The 21,910-nt window shown below is 44.8% G+C and overlaps 1 protein-coding gene and 1 long non-coding RNA gene across 2 annotated transcripts; one reads left to right on the top strand and one right to left on the bottom strand.

The window, feature by feature from the left end:
- On the bottom strand, nucleotides 1–1,874 carry LOC137907423 (uncharacterized). The gene is made up of 4 exons (XR_011105935.1): nucleotides 1,744–1,874; nucleotides 924–1,041; nucleotides 744–828; nucleotides 1–607 (listed from the first exon to the last, which is right to left on the bottom strand). It is a non-coding gene; the product is annotated as an uncharacterized lncRNA (long non-coding RNA).
- Nucleotides 1,875–6,124: 4,250 nt separating this feature from the next.
- Nucleotides 6,125–20,176, top strand: LOC137906680 (MYND-type zinc finger-containing chromatin reader ZMYND8-like). Its single transcript, XM_068750971.1, has 20 exons — nucleotides 6,125–6,138; nucleotides 10,962–11,032; nucleotides 11,388–11,554; nucleotides 12,654–12,875; nucleotides 13,801–13,914; nucleotides 14,074–14,166; nucleotides 14,358–14,445; nucleotides 14,529–14,584; nucleotides 14,677–14,754; nucleotides 14,853–14,968; nucleotides 15,119–15,594; nucleotides 15,795–15,923; nucleotides 16,056–16,217; nucleotides 16,710–17,222; nucleotides 18,193–18,669; nucleotides 18,760–18,908; nucleotides 19,029–19,109; nucleotides 19,185–19,263; nucleotides 19,398–19,637; nucleotides 20,001–20,176. Exons 1-20 carry the CDS (start codon nucleotides 6,125–6,127, stop codon nucleotides 20,174–20,176), a joined length of 3,501 nt encoding a protein of 1,166 aa, XP_068607072.1.
- The last annotated feature ends 1,734 nt before the right edge of the window (nucleotides 20,177–21,910 follow it).

Below are 21,910 nucleotides of genomic sequence, written 5' to 3'. Positions count from 1 at the left end.
TGAATGTAAATATACATACTTTAATCTCATGTCCACAAATAATCAACAACAAACCTAACTGCAGACACAAATTGCATTGATCCAAATATAGACATTTTGCCAGCTGAAATATATTACATTTTAAAAAAGGTCCAAATATTTTAGATCTCCAGTACTGACACAATACCACCGTAGTACTCATTCAGTACTGCCCCAGTACTAATAGAGTATTGATGTTAACAAACCTCTTGAAAATATAAGCTGCCCGTTATGGGCTTTTCTTCCGAGCAGTTCAGATCAGCAATACGAAGAAAATGTACATTTATATTTCTATCCACCTGGTTCACGTTTCACATCTAACACTGTAAAAAATAAAACAGCAAATACACTGCAAAAAAAACCCATGTGTTCATTTGGCCTTTGGTTTGCTGACAGGATGTGATGTCACAGATCACACATCCAAGCCTCGTATCAGAAAGTCTTTGAGAGCACCGAGTCGCTCCACCAGCATCACATCCACGTCTGACTCGTCCCCATGAGGGACGCTGCCATTGCACTGACGGAGAGATGCTTTCCGCTTCCTGGGGACCATGGTAACAGGAAGTCCCGCCCCTGAAGTCGACAAACACTTTGAAAAAAGAAGTGTGAAGAACAAAATGATGAAAAGAGAAGTGCCACCTCTATGTAGTAATAATGAATACAACTGCGTAGTTAGAAATAAAATACAAAATAACACAAAGGAGGGACATAAATAAGGAGACTACCGTCGCTTTATCATGCTCTCAATACATTTCCCAACCCCCCTTGCAGTCTCTTCCTTTTCCGGGGCTGAGTGAAGTCAGGAAACTTCTGAAGGACAACAAAAAGGCAGTGAGTTCCCTCGCTCAGCTGGTCTGCGTGGAAACAGAAGTTCTCAAACGGACTTTCCATCCATCAAAACGAACCCGTTTCATCGTCAGCCGAAGGCCGAGCTGGATGCGGCGTCGCCGTCGCCGCCCCCAAGCCCTGCCGCCTGCCATCGCTGTCCTTCAGGGTCAGAGGTCGACTCAGCATTTTTGAGGACTGTGAGAGAGACAGAACAACATCCAATGACAAAAACAACAACAAAAAGAGTTCTGGGCCTCCAGCCGAGGAAGGTTGAAGTCACCTGAAAGTTGTTTGTGCCATTTGCTCCACGCACGCGCACACACACACACACACGCACGCTTAAAGAGAAGTTGAAGAAGCCATTTCTGGAGAAACCATCTCTGAACAGAGGAGGAGGATTAAGACACCGTATATTATGATTGTAGAATCTTCCTAACACCAAATCTGTGTACGTAACAAGCGTAAAATCTTTTTAACCTGAATATTTGTCTCGTAATTGCACTTCCGGTTAGATGCTAAACTGCATTTCATTACCCCCCCCAGCCACACCTGGGTGCAGCTCAACAGAAGAGCTCACCTGAGGGTGTCTAATTTCTCTCGCGGCTCAGAATCCCATAAACATTCCTACAAGTTAATTCATCGTCATTTGACGAACAGGAGTTCCTTTTTTTTTTTTGGCCTTATTATTTTCTCACATCGGTCTTTTTTATGTGACATGAAACAAAGGGACACTCACAGAAAACGAGCGGTATTTAGGATCGGCGTGAGAACAAAACAGAAAAAAGGGATTTGGAGAAAATACAAAGGCTGCTCGAGCTAGCTGCGCCTAGCCACCGTTAGCATACTATATTACGCGTGAATCGGTAAAAATGTCATAAATCGGGAAATTCATCTCACCTTTTCAAAGCCTTCGGATTCGTTTGGTCTCCTCTAACTCCTCTTATCCCATTTTAAGCGCTTTCGACGCTAGAAAATGCCAAACCTGGCCGTGCGGTCCGGTGCAAGACACACTTCTGACGTCACTAATGCCCGGCGTTAAATAGCGGAAGTCACAATCACAATGATGGAACTTCCGCTGAAAGTTTCAAAATAAAAGTGTTAGTCTAGCGCAGTGTTTCCCAACCTTTTTTGAGCCGCGGCACATTTTTTACATTTACAAAATCCTGCGGCACACCCCCAACCAAAATGACACAAAATGACACTCTAACAGTACATATTAGATTAGATGACCTTTATTATAATACATATAATTAATAATATAGTTTTTTTTATGTATTTATACTTATAGTGGGAAACCTGGGGCTGTTTCGATGAACACAAAATGAAGACACACACGAAGCTCTTCCTCATCAGCTCTCAGTCTCTCTCTGCTTGTAGTTTTTATCGCCCTCGAGCTTGAGAAGCTCAGCTCACACAGATATGTGGTTGAAAATGGGAGCAATGTCAGAATAGCTTTGTTGGCTAGAACGGGGAACTCCTTGGCAACAGATAACCAGAAACTGTCCAAAGGAAGATCAGCAAAGTTTAGCTTTAAACCACCATCTTGTTCCAGTTCAGTGTAGTGATGGGAATTCCAGCTCTTTTAAGAGAGCCGGTTCTTTTGGCTCCCAAGTGGCTCCTCAGATTTTTTTGGTGCCCTAGGCGAGATTATGATTTTGCCCCCCCCCACGGCAAACATTATATATATAAAACATTAATAACAACAGCCATATGACGGACCTTAAAAGTTTAATTATTCTTCAAAACAACTAGCACACGCTATACCAGGGGTGGGCAAACTTTTTGACTCGCGGGCCACAATGGGTTCTAAAATTTGACCGGACCAAGAACAGATGGATGGAGTGTTTGTGTGAGCTAATATAAATGATGTGTAAAAGCCATTACATGAAATGATTTGGCCTTTTACAGGTAACAATACAGGAAAAAGGTCAAAGATTGGGGTTTAATTATAATAAAACTTAATTTAATGATATAATTTGGACAAGTTCGGCGGGCCGGATTAAATAGCCCAACGGGCCGCATATGGCCCCTGGGCCTTAGTTTGCCCATGCCTGCGCTATACAATACAAATAATAATTAAATAATAATAAAATAAAAGAAACAAATAAATAAACAGAAATAAAACAGGGTTACTGTTCAGATTAAGAGGAAATTAAAAGTCCTGACAGCTTCCACACAAACAATGCAAAACAGATACATAGCAAATAATTTTGCCATGATAGCTTACATTTAAAATTGTACACGTCTGAACTCCCTTGCGGCAAAGGCATTGATGGTATCATCAAATGATACCTGTCTTGAAAGCTCATGATTTATGCTTATTAAAGCAAGTCCATTGAGCCGCTCTTGTGACATCGTGGATCTCAGCTAAGTTTTTATAAGCTTTAGTTTGGAGAAGCTCCTCTCTGCAGCAGCAACTGTCACGGTCTAGCTGAGACGCGCACTGATAAATCGCCCCCCCCCCCCCCCCCTCTCCTTGGACGGTCAAGGCATTGTGTTTCAGGTCATACCAAGAATGACAAACAACGGGTGGGGGGGGGGGTGTTTTTAATTTTTTCCTGTATTTGTTTGTTTTTTATTTTCTAGGCAGCGCATGAGGAAAGGGCGCCCGTTGGGGCTATAAATTATAACTATTATTAGTTTATTTTCTTTCATTTTTTTAATAATTTTTTTTCGAGACTTGGAGTGGCGCCCCCTCCAGCTGGTGGCGCCCTAGGCAACCGCCTAGTTCGCCTATGCCTAGAGCCGGCTCTGTGTACCGGGGTTCATGAGGGCACAGGTGATAGTGGATGAGGTGAGGGAAAGGGAGGAAGAGATTTGGCGGGGCACGGCGGAAGGAGTGATGGAGAGAATGAAGAGTGGAATGCCGTGCGAATGGGTGAGAATGATTGAGGAGGAGGCCGGAGTGTGTGAAGAAGGAGAGATCGAGATGTATGTGGGTGAGGGTGAACGGAGGGTGAGGTTGGAGAATGTCAAGACGAGAATGGTGTATAAATGCTTGAGGGCGAATGAGGTGAGGAGACCGGCTGCGGAGAGAGTGTGGGTGAGAGTAGTGGACGAAGTGAGAGTGGAAACAATATGGAAGAACCTGAGGGTGAAATGGAACAGCCATGAATGTGAGGATTTTGATTTTCTTTTACGTCACAATAGGGTGTTCAATAATTTAATAATTAGTAGGTTTGATGTGAATGTGAAGAAAGAATGTGATGTGTGTAGTGTGAGTGTAGAAACGTGTATGCATGAGTTTGTTGAATGTAGAGAGCTTCAGGGGTATTTTGAGAGGATGAGGGAGATGATTGACAGATGCTGGAGAGGACGGTATGTGGTGGAGATGGAGTGGAAGGCGTTGTGGCTGTTTGGAGTGACTGGGAAGAAGAAGGGGGAGAACATAAATCTGTTAAACCTGGTCTTGAGCCATGCAAGGTATGCGGTAAAATTCAGGAGGAATCTGGCCCACTACGACAATAATGTAACGGACGTCTGGAGGTTATTTAGGAACATGGTGAGGAGGACAATAACGACACTACATAAAAACATTGATCACGAAGACTTTCTGCAGGGGTTTATTGAGGGGAGCACTTTGGTTCAAATGCACGGTGATGCACTGAAATTCAATTTTGACTGACTTACTGATGTTCAGTTTTATTTATTTGTTTTGATTTGGTGGGAGGCCAAGTGTCTGTCCACCATTATGTTTCCTGAGTTTATGTGTTTATGATTTGGTGAGAGGCCTCGTGCCTACTCACCCTTATGTTTTGCTATGTTTATGGTTTTATGATTTCGGTGCCGGTTTGGAGTACGAATGAGTATGCATGTATGGACTGCTGCCACCCGTTTTATCAATGTATATATTGTAAATTTGTAAATAATATGACATTTTTGATAATAAAAGATAAAAAAAAAAAAAAAAAAGGTAGAGCATGAGACTCTTAATCTCAGGGTCGTGTGTTCGAGCCCCACGTTGGGCGCAGTTGTTTTTTTTTCCCCACTCTTGAGATCTCGATACATTGTATCACCGAGTGACAGAGTTGTTTCCCGTATTTGAACTTCATCAAAGGCGGCATTGTCAGCTCTCACATGTGTGTACACACTTAGACTGAATTATATGGCAATTATACTGACAATAGTTTGGATTGCAATGAGTACACAATATAATATATATTAAAAACAACATGTGGTTTATTGTTCTGACATACAGTTGCAGCATTATTCAATGTACCGTATTGCAGTATCACTATTAATTACTTGCTAGCACTTACTCTACAGGAAAATGACAACATCGTGCGTGTCCCCAGGATTGTGTTTATGGCAGTGTTATTATATTATCGCAGACTGCATGACATTATGTCTTTATATTTTCATAGTGTATATAACTTACTTTTGCTAAATGTGTTAGCACAGAAATACACGAAGCACACTGTACAAAACTGAGTATTTTTCTCATTTCTTTTCAAAGAAGGAGATTGGAAGACACGTGTGTGTTCTTTTATACCGACTACAACTTGCTAAACATGTGCTTGTCATATGGTTGTGAATGTGGTTAACGCCATCTCAACCATTATACTGTAACAGTCGTGTGTGTGAGACCCGCAGCAGCTTAGCTTCTTTAAATACCCAGGTCTCTTTCCTTTTCCTTTACTATGTGTATTGGTTTATAAAAGTATACCGACTGTGTAATTTCTCATTTTAGCGGTCGCTTTCTCTCCTTTTCCTGCAGGCTGAGTTGTCAAAATAGGTGAGAAGCTACAGCCTTTTCTGTAGAAACAGCAAAGTGGGAGGGAGGAGTTTAAACAAAGGCCCGCTCCACATAAAAAAAAAAAAAAATGGAGATTTGTGCAGAGAAGCCACGGTGTCCTGCTCTTCACAGTCGATATGCTGCCAGTCCTACTTTTCAAGCCTTCTCTGAGGACAACTACCGCCTGAATCTACATCTGTAAGCTTGAAAACATTGCTGCATGTGGTTTGTATGCCAAACATACGCATTAATCGTGTTATTTTGTGGCTTCGGGCCTTGCGCTCTGCTTCTTTTTCTTCCCTTGGCTCTAGCACTCATCGTGCTGCCCCTGCCTGCTCTGAACAAAGATAATTACTCAGGAAACATTTTGACCAATCAGACGCAGCTTGGCATCCTGCCTCTGAGGAGAGCAGCCAATCAGGATCCGGCTAACATCACCGGGGCCTGATCGCCTTGCCCTGAAGAGCGGAGCCTTCCCCGGCCGAGGGCTGAGAGTGTCCTCCATGTTTTATAAGTGTTGACATAACAGTGTGTCAGGCAGCCATGCATCCACAGAGGTAAGCTCTGTCTTTTTGTCTCTGATAACAACATGGCTTCCTTCTTGTTGTAGTGGTGACTGTTGGTTTCTCATGTTTGAATGTGAAACACCTTAAAAAAATCAGTTTAGAGTGCAGGAGGAGGAGGAGGAGGAGGAGAAGGAGGAGCTGGGTTGGGTTGGAGGCCTCGCCAGGCCTCTCGGCTCCACAGCGTTGAGGGTAGGCAGCAGGGTAACGACTCTCACCCTTGCTCTCTCTCTGTGTCTCAGGGTCACATGGGTGCCCCCCCCCCCCCCAGACAACCAGGCTGCCATACAGGAGGCAGAGTGGACCATGGGAAATCCTTTTCCCTTTTCATAATGCAAAAGAGAGTTAGAATTTGAAATGGCAGCCACGTCTCCTTTCTGTTGTGGCAGCCTGGCAGAGAAAGCATGGGGGGGGATGGGCAATGGAGGAATAGGGGGTGGGGGTGGGGGGGTATTATGTACCCCTTGTAAGTCGATTGGCTCTGTTCTGTTTTCTTGCGTGTCATGCCAGGCTGGGGAAATAGACATGGGGGGGGGGGGGGGGGGGTCACAGATGTGCTTGTTAGGTGGACATGAATGAACGCTGGTTTCAGTCTAATGTCTTTCTATCCGTCTGTAAAACAGATAATTCCGAATCTGTATGATGAAGAACGCATAAAGGAAAACTCCCGAGGTTGCAGTTTCTGCTCGCCGCGTTGGTCAGAGCGCGAGCCCAACCCTTTTTGTCGAAGGTTAACCATCTTCCATTTTCCCCGTCTGATCTTTTTTAGATATAACACGGCCGTTCGTGGGCTTCTTCTGTTTACAGTTAACAGCGCGGTGCGGCCTCGGGCTTCGTCATCTACGCAGCTCTATTGTGAAATTGCCCCCCCCCCTCTCTCTCTTTCTCACTGATCCTCAGACTGGCCGTGGCCATTTTAGGGAGCTCCTCACAGATCAGACGGCAGGATAAGGAAACACGAGACACGAAGTGCTTTCCTGTGACTTGTATACCCAATATATTTATCTTCTTCTTTGCTTTTCTTGTTTTACAGAAGTGACTTCATAAGTAGCCGACAGCTTGCACACATTTTACACAGATAAGGTGAAGAAGGGAAATTCTTAGTGCTTTGTTGTTGTTGTTGTTTTCCAGTGACTCTTCATTCATGTCTGAACGTTTTAGCATTTGCTCAAATGAAAGCCTTTTATTTTGCTCTCGTCTCGTGACACGCGAAGAGTTAAAAATCAGACAAAAGAAATAGTCAGTGCTTCCTCTTCTCTCTCTCTCTCACTCTCTCTCTCTGTGTAAAACCAAGAGGGAACTTTCACCCCTGAGTATTTATGAGTTACTCCACCCGACACGAGCGGCATGTGCAGAACGACTGCTGGAAACGTCAGCAATGCTTAACATCGCTGTCCGCGTTGCGACGGACGGTTTAGGCCTCTTCCGGAGGCGATGAAGCCCATAAACCAAGAGCAGGCAGGACCTTTCAGTTTCACGGCCATGGATAAGGAAGAATGGACACAGCGCCCCCCCCCCAAAAAAAACCCCCTCTCGCATTTATAGCGTCAGTATCAGGAAGGGCCTGCCAAACTGGAGGAATATAGAAGCGTCTAATGCGGGGAGAAATCTCTGCATTGCAGCAAAAGTGCTTTGTAAGAGGGGAGCTCGCACGCCGCGATCCGTGTGGCAGAGGCAGAGGCAGCCAATGATATTCCACCATGATGGCCTCGCAGCCAATCGCAGCTGCAGTTGAGGTTAAAGATTGACAATCCGAGGCAGAGCAGCAGGGAGAGCAAGGAAGGGCCTTCTGGAAAATTCCACAGCCATTTTGATTCACCCTTTTTAATGCCTTGTAAAAAGAATCCAGGTCAAATCTTTCTCTTACAGGATATGCTATATGCTATGCTAGCTGTATGCTCTGGTGTTGGAACATTGTTAACGCATCTGTTATTTTATCTAATGCGGACTATATGGATTATCTTCTGCATTTCATTTTAATTTGCTGCTGTTGTTTTCAGGAAAAAACTGAAGCGACCAGGATGCATTTCCTCTCGTCTGCGTGCCGTTTTTTTATTTTTTTGGGGGGGGGGTCTCGTGAAAGCGGAGTGTGCTCTAGTCATTTCATGAAACCTAATAATCTCCCTCGGGGTTTGACGCAGAGCTCGGCGAGTCGTGTTGCTTTTCTGAGGCGACGGCATCAATCCCACGTGTTTTCAATTTGCAATTCCGGTGAAAAGAGTGTAGCAATTCCTCTGATAGGAGTCTATTCAAATATTTGTCTGTTTGACGAGTGAGCAGTGTGACTTCTTTAAGGTGTGTCTGTGTGTGTGAGGGGGGGGGGTGCCGTTTTAAGAATACAACATGTCATTCCTTCAAGGCGAAGTTGAATTATTCTGTAACGGGAGCGTTTTACGGGGACGAGGACGAGCGGCGTCTGGAGACGCAACGTAAAAGCAGCAGATTATTGCGTCTCTCTGCTGCTTTCGGCCTCTCTGATATCAGCTCGGGCTATTCCTGCAGGATTGTCTTGACATAGCCACGTTGTTTCTGGTCATTATAATCTGGTCCTCCTGCATGGATGTGCCAGTGCCTGAGTCTGAGCCTTGGAGTGGGGGATGGGGGAGAGTGTGTGTGTGTGGGGGGGTGGAGGAGGAGGAGGAGGAGGAGGGGGAGGGGAGCAAGCTGTGGCCTCCATTTTCTGTGACGAGAGAACCCTGCTCGTCTCTCACAGGAGTGGAATCTAAAGGCACTGAGTCACTGTGGTTTCCTTTTTGTCCATCAGGTACTACTTGCAGAGAGGAATACTGTCAGTGTTTTCCTGAAACCACGTCTCTCTGGAATATATCCCAGAATCTGATCCGGATTTATTTTCCCAACTCTTCTTGTGTGATGGATCCTATAGCTTTTGATCTGAGAATGCCCTTTGGATCAGCATCCGTTTTTTACTGCTGATCATCTTGCCTTCTTGGTAGTTGCAGCAGTGTATTGCCATATTTATTAAATGTGTGTGTGTGTGTGTGTTTGTGTGTGTGCAGGGCTGCCTGGGTTTGCTGGACGCTCTCTCTTTACAGGGTTATGGTACACGTTGCAGAGAGGCTTGGCCAACGCTTTCCTATTTTCATTTGGGCCTCATTTGTTCCCTCAGTCCGGAACAGGAAGGCCCTGGAGGGGTGTGTGTGTGTGTGTGTCTGTAAGAGAAACTAAAAGAAACTCTTCTCAACCCAAGTCTTCCTTTCTTGAGGAGGACGGAAGCTATGATGCGTTTATTTCCCTTTTGTTTCAGTTGATTCAGTAATTATGGGTCTGAATGCCTGAAAGAACGAAGGAATGCATCCAGAATATCACTGACTGTCATCTACAGTTTTGTATCTTCGCTTGTTCGGACTATTTTGTATTTAATTTGACGGAAAGATCGCGGTTAAATCTCCAAATGCTGACAAATTGGGCTAATGTAATCACGCCAATCTCTTTCAGTAGCGGAATTTGTCACGTCTGCTTAGAAAAGGCTGACAGGGTTCGCGTTTTAATCTCCCCTATGCGCCGTCACTGAACGGAGAGTTGATCAACTTTGTGAGGAATGTCTCTCTGGGAGCGGAGGAGGGAACAGGAGGAGCATTCCTTCACTTTAGAAGGAGGAGAAGGAAAAAAAAAAAAAAAAGAACAGACGCTTATCCCGCAAATGCAGTTGACCTTTGATTGGTGGCCTGCAAACCCCTCGGCCTTGCTGGAAACCAGAGCTTGCAGCCGCTGCTATGACCTGGTCGAGTTGTGTGACCCTGTCAGGGGTCCTGGGCAGGGTTTTCTTCCAGGGGGCTTGTGAATAAAGGCCACATCCTCAGAACCGGGCCCTCTGTCTCGCTGACAAAGGAGGAGCCAAACACTCAAAGACTTCCAACGCTTGCCTCGACTCCCTCTTTCATTCTTATCCCTTTTTTTTCTCCTTCAGAGGAGAGCAAGATTACAGATCTTGGAAATCATTCTTTGTCTGTAACGTGCATGTTGGAAATAACTGTTATTGCTTTTTGCACTAACACAAAAGCTGTATTTTTATCTTTTGTTTTTCAAGCTTTTGGATTTATTCATAAAGTAAGGATTTAGCCTCGGGTGTATATATGTAACCTGGCTTGTTTAGCGAACACACACGCGCAGAACAGGCAGATATTTCTGGTTCTGGTGTTTAAAACGACACAGATCCAGCTCCACCATTACATTTACAGACAGACAGTGTTTGGAGCTTGTTAGACTTGCTATCTCTTGCTATTAGTCACCAAGACATGGACTCAAACCCTTGGAGGGTTTTCTGTCGTTACAGAAGGGGCTCAAGAGGCAGGATCAACATTTACACTCGGTCGCCATGAGACGCGCTCTCCGGTAGAATGGGCCGACACTCTCTGGTTCTCTCCTCGCTATTTGACTATTCGCCATTTGTCAGAAATTGTGCACGACAACGCTCAGGCCCCAGTCGGCAGCTGCAATCGCTCCTGAAGGGCGAGGGGTGTGGGCGGGGGGATATCAGCCAAATGGGTTGCTGTGAATAGCTGGCTCCTGCTTAACGGAGAGGAGCGTTGCCATGGCGATTACCATTTTCTGTCTCGAAACATAAAGACGATATTCAGAGTCGCTGATATGGAAAGGATTTGAACTTTGGTGCTGCCATGATGGGCTGAAATGAAATGACCATGGAAACGGCGGAGTCGCTATCGGCAGATCCCGTGGGACCCCGGGCGCCCGGCTTAGACGGCGGCGTTCCACTTGTTTACTGTTGTGCCAATATGGTTTCTGAACACCCCCTTCTGACTCTGTGTTTCCGTGTGCTCCTGTTTGGCGCTCTGCAGTCTGGCTGAAGACGAGGTAAAGACCGAGCCTGATGTGGTGGAAGTGATGGACACCGCCGCACGATCCAAAGGTAAGTCTCTTCGGCCGTGACGCGTCAAACGGCCTCGTTGTCAAGGCTTCAGGGACTGTTGTGTGTGTGTGTGTGTGAGGTTCACTGGTCTCTCAGGGCTGCACGGACGACACGTCATGCGTGGCTGCCTGCCTGTTAAGATATTATGTTAAGTATCAACATTTGAACATTTGTGTTGCTCCGCTGAGACGGATTCGTTTCAATTGCTGCTACTTTGGTTTCTCAGTGAGCTCTTAAGAGTTCAGGCGAATGGGATCGGATAAATTGTGGTACTTGGCCTAATATGTTGGATTTGAGCGCAGTGGACAAGCTTTTCTCATGTCGGTTGACGACTGAATTTCCTTTCTTAATCCAGTCCCAGATCCGCCAGGGTCAGCAGAGCGAGCAGCAGCAGCGCCACAGAAGAGAAAGCTCTCGAGTCCCACCCATTCCTCCAATGGACATTCTCCCTCAGACACCTCCCCCAGCCCCCTCAAGAAAAAGAAGAAACCCGGGGCTGTCAACTGTAACAACAAAGACCAGGTAAGGGCTGCAGCATACGCCGCTGAAATGCGCCACGTCCTTCAAGCATGTGGCGCACGCGACTAAAGGTCATCGCCGGAAAGTAAAAACAGCAGAAATGGCCTCCAAAATGACCGAAGAACAAAGGCCATGGCAGGTTGAGCCGGTTGGTCTTCTCCCCATAGCCAACAATATAATCACATTCCAAAGAAATTCACTGAATGGGGGGGGGATTTACGAAAGCACTGAGAGGCGAAAGTTAATGAAAAAAAAAGCTTGAATCAACGTTAGCCTGCAACAGACTACAAGGAAGGTTATAATATATTACTTCCCAGGTCGGCCACATGGGGAGTTTTGAGTTTCAGCAGTGGATGCATTAAATACACGGTGCAATGCTGAAGTCGTCGCGTTGCGATAAATGCCCTGTAGGTTCGTAGCACGGCTAAACTCGCTGTTCTAGACGTTTTTACACGTTTGTGTTCTTACGACTCACTCGTGGCGATTTTTGCCAACCATGACTCCGATGCAGGCATTTATATCTGCTTAGCCACGTTAACCGGCGCCAAGTGCCTTCCCCCTTTTAGTCCTCTGTGAAACATCATTGTAGAAAAGATCATTGTAGTAACATTTAATCAGGCCTTTTGCCAACCCAGTTTGTGCCTTGCTGATAAGTTTTCATTACACAAGATGAATTGATACCAAGTCACTGATTTGGTTTACTTCAAATGAGGTTAAGGGTAATTTAAGATGGTGGAAAATAACTGACACGCTGTATCATTCAAGAAGCCTCAGTTTAAAAAGGAAACATATCCTTTTCATGCATTGTTGACTGTCAGCTGAAGGCCTCAAGCTTCACGCCTCAAAACCTGTCGGGTCAGTCTTGTTCGGCTCCCAGCTGAACCAGCCGCGTTTTTTCCACTCTAAAAAGTGTCGCGTAGCTACTGTCGTATATTGTCCTTTCTTTGTGCTGCTTACCCTGCTCACCCCAACTTACTGTTGCCTTGTTTCTGTTGCACTGCACCTTTTTGTTGTGTGTGTGTGTGTGTGTGTGTGTGTTTGCGTTTCCTGCCTGTTTTTTTGAAACCTGCCCCCCCTTTGTTTTCTCTTGCCTGCATTTCAGTCCGAGCTAAGACACGGCCCCTTTTACTATATGAAGCAGCCGGCACTCACCACAGACCCTGTTGATGTTGTACCGCAGGACGGCAGGAATGATTTCTACTGCTGGCTGTGCCACCGAGAGGGCCAGGTGCTCTGCTGTGAGCTCTGCCCCAGGGTGTACCACGCCAAGTGCCTCAAACTGCCAGCTGAGCCCGAGGGCGACTGGTTCTGTCCAGAGTGTGAGGTATCTCGTTGTAAAGTGTGTACGGGTGTACTTCGACGATTGCGGGATTCCAGGCACAATCTCGCATTGCTTGGTTCACGAAAGGGGTGTCAGACTCTAAAGTGTGGCGAGAAGCCAGAAGAAGAATAAATGCTTTTGTTTTGTCTGAGCTTGATCTAGAAACCCCACAACTTCTCTCCCACAGGGTGTGACACCCCTTCAGACTAATAGTGAACACCATAAGTCTGACCTGTTACAAAGATCTGTTTGATTAAAGGAAATTAATATGCACATTTTTATATATATACTATATGTACAAAAGTATCTGGACACATGGCCCTTGCACCGGTTCCAATTTCAGATGCATTATTCTAGACTTGGCTTCCACTCTTCTGCGATGGGTTTCTACAATATTTTGGTGTGTGTGTGTGTGTGTGTGTGTATGTGTTTGCATTTTTGGACATTCATCCAGACGAGCATTCGGGAGGTCAGGCGCCAATGTTTGGCAATGGGGCCTGTTTCGCAATCTCATTTCCAGTTCGTTCCAAAGGTGTTCGGTGTGGTTGAGGTCAGGACTCTAGAGTTCTTCCACACCAGCCTCATCAAACACCGTGTTTCTGGATCTTGCCTTGTGCACTGGCACACTATAGCCATGCTAGAACTGAAAAGCACCTTTCCCCAAACTGCTGGCACAGAGTCTGAAGCGTAGACCAAAGGGGGGGCTAACCCAACTCCTGGAACCCCCCCCCCCTCCCACAGCATTGCATCTCCTCTATTTGAAATGATGTGTCTGAATACTTTTGTGCATATAATATGTTTAAATATGAAGACGGCAGGTAATGTAACCCTTTCACAAGATAACCCCTGAAATGTCCTTGTGGTGGTTTTTTTGTCATGAGCTATTTATTAATACCATTAATTATTAAACCTGTGGTTGATGTTGCAGAAAATTACAGTTGCTGAATGCATTGAAACGCAGAGTAAGGCAATGACAATGCTGACTATAGACCAACTCTCCTACTTGCTCAAATTCGCACTCCAAAAGATTAAACAGCCCGGGGTAAGACTCACTAAGATCCATTGCTTGCCAGTTTACAGTGTTTTTTTGTAATCCCATTTAACCCTCAATAAATAAAAGACAAAAAACATTTAATATATTTATGAATTGAAGCATCCAAACCTTGGTTAATGCATCCATTTTTTTTTCGAACCTCTGCAGACTGAGCCTTTTCAGAAGCCCGTGTCCCTGGAACAGCACCCGGATTATGCAGAATATATTTTCCACCCTATGGACCTGTGTACTTTAGAGAAGGTAATTTTTGACAGGGTAAAAACACAACTAATGGTCCTGTTGGATTAGCAACATTGGCAAAATCCATTTGGAAGTGCACAGCATGCTACAGAAAGCCATTAAAAAAAACCACTGATCCTGACCAAAACCAAATTGTAAAACAATTTCAAGCAATTGTAAATGTTTAATCTCGATATTTCTCATTTCGACAGAATATCAAAAAGAAAATCTACGGCTGCACTGAAGCCTTTCTTGCTGATATGAAATGGATATTACACAACTGCATTATCTACAATGGCGGTAGGCCGCGTCAGAACATTAGAATGATCAGCTCGTTCCTTATTTGCAGAAACAAATGTCAATGAAGTTTGTTTTCTTTTCAGGTAATCACAAACTAACAGCCACAGCAAAAGTCATTGTCAAGATTTGTGAACACGAGGTGGAAAAAACGTTTTACCAACTTAAGAGTTTTATACAAGTGTCTGATTTGACAAGTTAAATTCATTGGTATTATTCAATCTGGATTTGCAGATGAACGAGATCGAGGTGTGTCCAGAGTGCTACCTGTCTTCATGCCAAAAAAAAGACAATTGGTTTTGTGAGCCATGTGTAAGTTTTTAACCAACTTGAAACATGATGTATGAGCGTTGTTTGCACGTCATGTTCAGGTCTAAATACTTGAATTATTTTTGCTTTATCCCGAATAGAGTCCACCCCACCCCTTGGTCTGGGCTAAATTAAAAGGCTTTCCTTTCTGGCCAGCAAAAGCACTTAGGGAAAAAGACGGGCAGGTAGACGCGCGCTTCTTTGGACAACATGACCGGTAAGGACCATCTTGAAGAGCATCACAAAGACATCGATGATGAGACATTGCTTGGGTTGCCTTGTTTGCACAGAAACCGAGGCCGAATGACCATGAAGTGAGATTAATGTACCGGTTCTGGATATTCTTGTTTTTGTAACTGTGTTGTAGAGCCTGGGTCCCCATCAACAACTGCTACCTCATGTCCAAAGAGATCCCTTTCTCTGTGAAGAAAACTAAAAGCATTTTCAACAGTGCCATGCAAGAGATGGAAGTCTATGTGGACAACATTCGCAAGAAATTTGGGGTCTTCAACTACGCACCTTTCCGCACTCCCTACACGGCCAATAACCAGCTCCAGATGCTGCTGGACCCCTCGAACCCTGGCGCTGGAACAGTGAAGACGGAGAAACCGGAGAAACTTCGCTTCAGTTTCGATATAACGACGTCTCCTAAGATGGCCCTCAGCAAAACCTCCGCACCCAGTGGCATGAGTCGACGGGTGTCCGTGACAGACATGCCTCGGTCTCCCATGAGCACCAACTCCTCCATTCACACAGGGTCTGATGGGGAACAGGATATGGAGAAAGCCAGCAGGAATCCTGCATTTCATTACAGCACTGGAGAGGAGTCAATGGACTGTACAGGTGAGGACTTTTGAAAATGTCTTTAATCTTTCTTCCACCATCCCCCCCACCACCCCAACGTGACCCGGCCCCAGATAAGCAGTTGAGGATGGATGGATGGCATTTGGCAGCTAAAGAGATATTCCTGGCAGCACTTGGGATTTGTCATGCCTATGACATAAATTATAATGAATAATGGACCACTTTTATTATAATTGCAGCATCGCCCGTCTCAGGGAAGATGGGTCCTGCAGGCAGTGTGGCAGGCAGTCCGAAAACTTTTAACCCTGGACTGATGCCCAAGCAGGAGAGAACAGCAGGCACAGGTGGCATCCTTAACCTCAACCTGGGTCAGTAGCACCACGACTGTACTGCTATTTACGATTTTTCCCATTCGGGACGAGTGAAAGCATATCGTTATCGTCCTGATTGTCATCGTATTCAATTTCTGTGAAATTAAAATGCTCAGTGGTTCCTTTCAGATCGGGTGAAGGCTGAGATGGATCTGAAGGAGCTGAGCGAGACTGTGCTGCAACAGCAACAGCAAAATCAGCAGCAACAAGGAGGATCAGCCACAGTCAAGAACCCAAAGAGAGCAATCAGGAGTCTGGACAAGACCATTGAGAGCTGCAAGGCTCAGCTCGGTACATATACAATCATCTTAAGCTGTGTTCTATCGTAGCTCTGTAACCTTCATGCTGTGTTAACTGTGGACATTAATGTCTGGGGATGTGTGCTGTTAGCTTCCAGGTTAGCTTTATCCTCACGAGGCAGCACCAGAAACATGGCGCTAGTCAATTACCACTACTTTTATGTTTTATTAATGTGAATATTTAAATTATGTTCTGATTTGGGTCATGTCTTAGAAATATCTGTTGCTAATGTTAAAAAATACAAATTAAGATGTTGTTTTTCAAAAATCTTCAACACTATTTGCACTTAAATAGATTAAAGATACTACCGGTATTGACTGTCTTTCAAATTATTAATCTAGTCAAAATTAAAGGAAGTTAGTCAAGAACATCCCTATCATTAATAAAACTGTTCTTATGTCCGTTTGTTCGTGTGCGGTATTATTTCTGTGACTTCACGCTGGTTGTGGGAAACTAATCGGGCGCATTTGTTTCTCGATACAGGGATAGATGAGATTTCTGAAGATGTTTATAAAGGTGTGGATCACAGTGACACCGACGATTCAGAGAAGTCTGACTCGAGTGACAGTGAGTATTTCAGTGACGAGGAACGCAAGCCAAAGAGTTCTGCCCAGGACGACAAAGGCAAAGCAGAGAAAAAAAGGCCGAAAGCAAACACAGAAGGAGAAGTCAAGGAGGGCTCTACAGGTAGAGCAGAGAAAGCTGCCTCTGAACCCCTGCTAAAGGACGAGCAGGGGAGCAATGGCCCGGATAGGGACGTGCAGGAAAAGCCCAGAACGCCCCAGCCTCAGCCCCTCGCTGACAAACCTAAAGGCCCAGAGGAGGGAAGAGCAACCTCTGCTACATCAGCGGGAGAGCAAGACTCTGATTCTGAAAGGGAGCTGGTGATCGACCTGGGAGAAGAACAAGGAAGCCGTGACTCAAAGAGGGCGAGAAGAGAAGCTGTGGCTTCTGCTGCCAAGAGTCCCAAAGAGACTCACGTTGCCAAGCTGGAAGGTGGGAACGTTTTAGCATACGAGAAATTCCGTGTTCAAACTTGTGGGTCACCAATTAAAAGAAGCCATGCAAGTCTTGTCAGGTGCATTTTCCATTTTCAAACCATCTTTTCAAGCTGTATCCATGCAAAGTTTCATTTTATCCAATCAACTGGCGGATATGAACTTATTCTTATCATCTTTTTCCAGCTCTTTGGAAAGAATTCGAGTCTAAAAATCATTCCTACAGAACCAAATGCATGATTTTTAACTCCATAATCTCTTCCTTGTCAAAAATGGAATGCAAATCAGCGTTAAATAATTAGGCCAAAGTAGCAACTTCTGCATCATCCATCTAAAAATCAGGGTCAGATCACTTCTAATTTCACATCCACACATTCTTCTTTTCCCACTCCCAACCAATGCTGTCTCACATGACATTAAAACTTATTTTTATTTATTCTCAATAGAATCCTTGAATGATACAAGTTGTTTTTTTTAACCGATGCACTAAATGAGTTATACACGGAACCGCAAACCTAAGATCTGTCTGGTGTTTCCACCGCACACGATGGAAAACCTTAAATGTGTTGTGTACTTTTTGTGAGTTGTTTCTAAGAAGTCAAGCCGCTCCAGTCGGTAAGATAAGAGATAAATGGCTGAACGTGTTACGTCAGAGCTCAGACAATAAGTCAACTGGTTTCTGAGATTATCTATGACCAATCAATGGTCTGGATTTTTCTTTTTTTTTTTTATTCAGATTTTCTTCAATATCTGCAACTCTTGCTTGTAACCCTAACAGGGGGGGGGGAATGGATGAGGGAAGCTTTTCCCATCCATATGGAAAAACAAAACACTTTAAATGAACTTACTTAGTCAAAAATATGATTTTTCTTTGGTACTGTCTTAAAAAAATACATCAAGTCAACCTCATTTCCTTGTGCCCTAGTCAAACACTCAGAATTCCAAAGCCATATTTTCTTTGTTCCCAGGTAAAGTGCCTTCATCTGCTGCAGCAGCCACCCCATCACGGGAAGCCACCCCTACCCTGAAAGACTCTTTGCAGCCCTCCACCACAGCAGCACTTAACCTAGTTTCCACGACGGCTTCTGGTCAGCCCAGTGCCACCACAGCCCCCAGTGGATCTACCAGTGCTCCATCTCCTGCCTCCGCTTCTGTCTCCACAACGTCCTCAGTGCCTGCGGCTGTAAAGAAGCAGCGCCCCCTACTGCCCAAAGAGACGGCCCAGGCCGTGCAGCGAGCAGTCGTTTGGAATCCAACGAAATTCCAGACGTCTTCTCAGAAGTGGCACATGCAGAAGGTACAGCGGCAACAGCAGCAAGGAGAGCTGCCTGCAGCGCAAACTCAGGCCCAGAGTCCGGGGCAGACACGCAACCCACAGCAGCTGCAGTCGCAACAGCAGAACTCCTCCTCAAGTACCCGCTACCAGACCAGACAAGCAGTCAAGGGTATATACAAATCAGCATAATCATTCAAATCACCCGTACACTTCATATAATAAAATAAAATCTGTACAATTTCCCTTGTATCCATTGCAGTGCAACAAAAAGACCTTCCTCAGAGTAGTTCCTCATCAACAGCTGCCCAGGCCACATCTAGCAGCTCCTCTTCTTTAAATTCCGGAGATTTGCAGATCCCCACGGTTTCAGCAGATGTGGCTGCAGATATAACCAAGTACACAAATAAAGTAAGTTAAAAATCACCCTCTTTATAATGTAATGTGAGTTATTGAATTGCACACTAGCGGCTCTGCTCAAATTACTATTTCTTTGTGCACTAATAACATGCATTTCCCCAAACGCTGCAGATCATGGACACAATAAAAGGGACGATGACTGAAATCTACAATGACCTTTCCAAAAGCACATCAGGAAACACAATTGCAGAGGTAAATTCTGCACCATGGGCTCGTATTTAGTAGTAGTACTTGGCAGGTTTTGATCTTTGTCTACTTTTGCCACAGATACGACGGTTAAGAATAGAAATCGAGAAGCTCCAGTGGCTGCACCAACAAGAGCTGTCAGAGATGAAGCATAATCTTGGTAAGATTCCTACTTCCAGGAATGCATGCCCACTCCTCCTGTGAGCTGACGAGACTCGCTCTTTTAATGATGGTTACATGTGATTATAATAGGAATACAGTTGTCCTTTGAGTTTGATTTTGTTGCACTTGAAGAACTGACGATGGCAGAGATGCGGCAGAGTCTGGAGCAGGAAAGAGAACGGCTGGTGGCCGAGGTGAAAAAGCAGACTGAATCGGAAAAGCAGCTGGCAGTGGATGAGACCAAAAAGAAACAGTGGTGCGCAAACTGCAGGAAAGAGGCCATTTTCTACTGCTGCTGGAACACAAGTTACTGCGATTACCCCTGCCAACAAGCCCACTGGCCAGAACACATGAAGTCCTGCACACAGTCAGGTAACATGAGCACTTGCCACACTAGTTTGTCCAGTATGTAAAATTAAACTCAGTAATCTGTTTTTTTTCTTATCTCCTGTATTGTGATCCAAAATATAAAATAAAATGGCTTTGCTTATCATTGTGTTTGTTTTGGGAGGCACTGTTGCTTTTTAATGGATAGGACAGCCGAAGACATCGGACAGGGAATGATGGGGTAGGGATAGAACGCCCTGCCTCAGCTGGTGGGACGGCAGCCTCTGTACCTGAACCACTGCGCTAGCCGCACCTTGCAAAAAGCACTGATTGTGCTGACAAACCCATGTAGAGAGAGACGGTGTCCATTTTGCCATCATGTGCTTTTCTGCTTTGCTTTGTTTTCAGCCACGGCTTCGCAACAGGAGACTGAAACAGAGACCAACTCAGACCCATCAGTCAAATCGGGCCACACTCCTTCCACGCCAACCCTGCCCTCGGCATCAGGATCCATATCAGACAAAAGCAACTCTCCCACGTTTACGGACAAGAGCAAGGACACAGCTGGCATTACTGCGACCTGACTGCTGCATTAGAAACACGCGTGTTGCAAGCTGCAGGGCTTGCCGTGTCAAAGATTGAAGGCCAGCACACCTGTGACAAATCAGTTTTTTTTTTTCCCATTCCCATGTGTAGATCGGCTCGGTGGACATTTTCTTGGAATAGTTTCTCATCACTCAGAATTCATGAGAGTCTGAGTTCAGGTGGAATCGCCTCATCTGTCTGGAGATATAAATGTGAGTCTGTAGGTTTTCATGTAGTATTCACTAAAGCTCTGTTAGGCGGTCATGTGGGGCAGTGGTGAGCGCAAACAAGGAGGTTGCGGGTTCGAATCCGACTTGTGGCCTTTCTGTGAGGGGTTTGCATGTTCTTCCTGTGTCTGCGCGGGTTCTCTCCGGGTTCTCCGGCTTCCTCCCACCACCAAAAACATGCAGCTTAGGTGAATTGGTGACACTAAATTGCCCGTAGGTGTGAGTGTGTGTGTGGCTGATTGTCTGTCTCTGTGTTGCCCTGTGATGAACTGGCGGCTTGTCCAGGGTGTACCGCGCCTCTCGCCCACTGACTGCTGAGAGAGGCTCCAGCTTGGCCTGCGACCCGATAACGGACAAAAACGGTTGGAAAATGAATGGATAAAGCTCTGTTACCACGCTCTTTTTTTCCAGGTCCAGGCAAGATTGTATCAACCGAGGATTATTTGCAACACTTTTATTGCTGCTCTACGGTACTTGTTGGTTATTGAGTTGATTGTTCTCGTATCACGACAAAAACTGTAAAAAAAATAAAAAAAAGCCATCAACCGTTGACACTCATTTATCATGTTGCCATCAAATGCATTTTGAGTTATGCAAGTTATTATTTTTTTTGTTTCAAACCATTTCAACAGATGACTTCTGAAAAATGCAAGTTGAAAGTCTCAACCGAATTCTGTTATTGTGAGTGGCGGCATTTTTGGGCCCATACCTGTTTTGTATTGCAGTTCCACATTGTACAGACATGCGTAAATCATATGTGTGATTTATATATAAAAAAAAGAAAGCAATTACAACTGTACAAAGTTTTGTAAGAAAATACCTGAACGATATTTATAGTGTTATGTTTTTATAGTATGTTTAATGAATCACATTTATGTGTCTAAACAAAATTATTGGGAAATATATTCCTTCGCAGGACTGTCGGCTTTAAGCGAAATCTCTATCAAACTTGGTTCTGAAAAGCGGATATAGATCCTGAATGGACTGTCTAAAGACTAGCTAGACATTAATGAACGTGCGTTTTGGCTGGATGTTTCCTGAATGTCTGTTATTAAGTTTGCGTCTCGTATGTGTTTACATAGTGTACATACACATAAATGGACTTGTGAAGAAAAAATAAAAAAAAATGCCCTGATGAACTTAGTGAAGTGCTCCTTGATTCATTCAGCTTGAATCTTGTATTAGGTGAGCGCAGAATGTCGAGAACAGGTTCTATCGCATGGAGTCCTTCATGTTTCTCAGGAATGGCGACAATGACCTGGTGTCTTTCTGTGCTGCATGTTTCAGCAGATTAAAACGCTCAACGCAAAGGTCTGTACAAAGTGTTGTCATTAAGTGTTTGAATAACTGCTGGAATCTGTAAACGTGAAATCGGCATTAAACGAAACACACGATGTAAAGCGTGAAAGTCACACCCAACGTTGCACCTTTTTAACTGTGTGTTATGCATGTAGAGAAATCTGCATTTCCGGCTTCTCGCAAATCTCGCGAGATCACATATCAGCA

The sequence above is a fragment of the Brachionichthys hirsutus genome, chromosome 2 (assembly GCF_040956055.1).
Source record: "Brachionichthys hirsutus isolate HB-005 chromosome 2, CSIRO-AGI_Bhir_v1, whole genome shotgun sequence".
Lineage (NCBI taxonomy): Eukaryota > Metazoa > Chordata > Actinopteri > Lophiiformes > Brachionichthyidae > Brachionichthys > Brachionichthys hirsutus.
Note: the sequence above shows the minus strand (reverse complement) of the source record. Positions and strands in the feature narration are given on the sequence as shown.

Excerpts from the sequence above, each read along its gene's own strand:
- LOC137906680 (XM_068750971.1), top strand. Across the intron at positions 14,755-14,852 it reads ATTGGTTTTGTGAGCCATGT|AGTCCACCCCACCCCTTGGT; the intron begins GTAAGTTTTTAA and ends TATCCCGAATAG. Across the intron at positions 18,909-19,028 it reads TAACCAAGTACACAAATAAA|ATCATGGACACAATAAAAGG; the intron begins GTAAGTTAAAAA and ends CAAACGCTGCAG.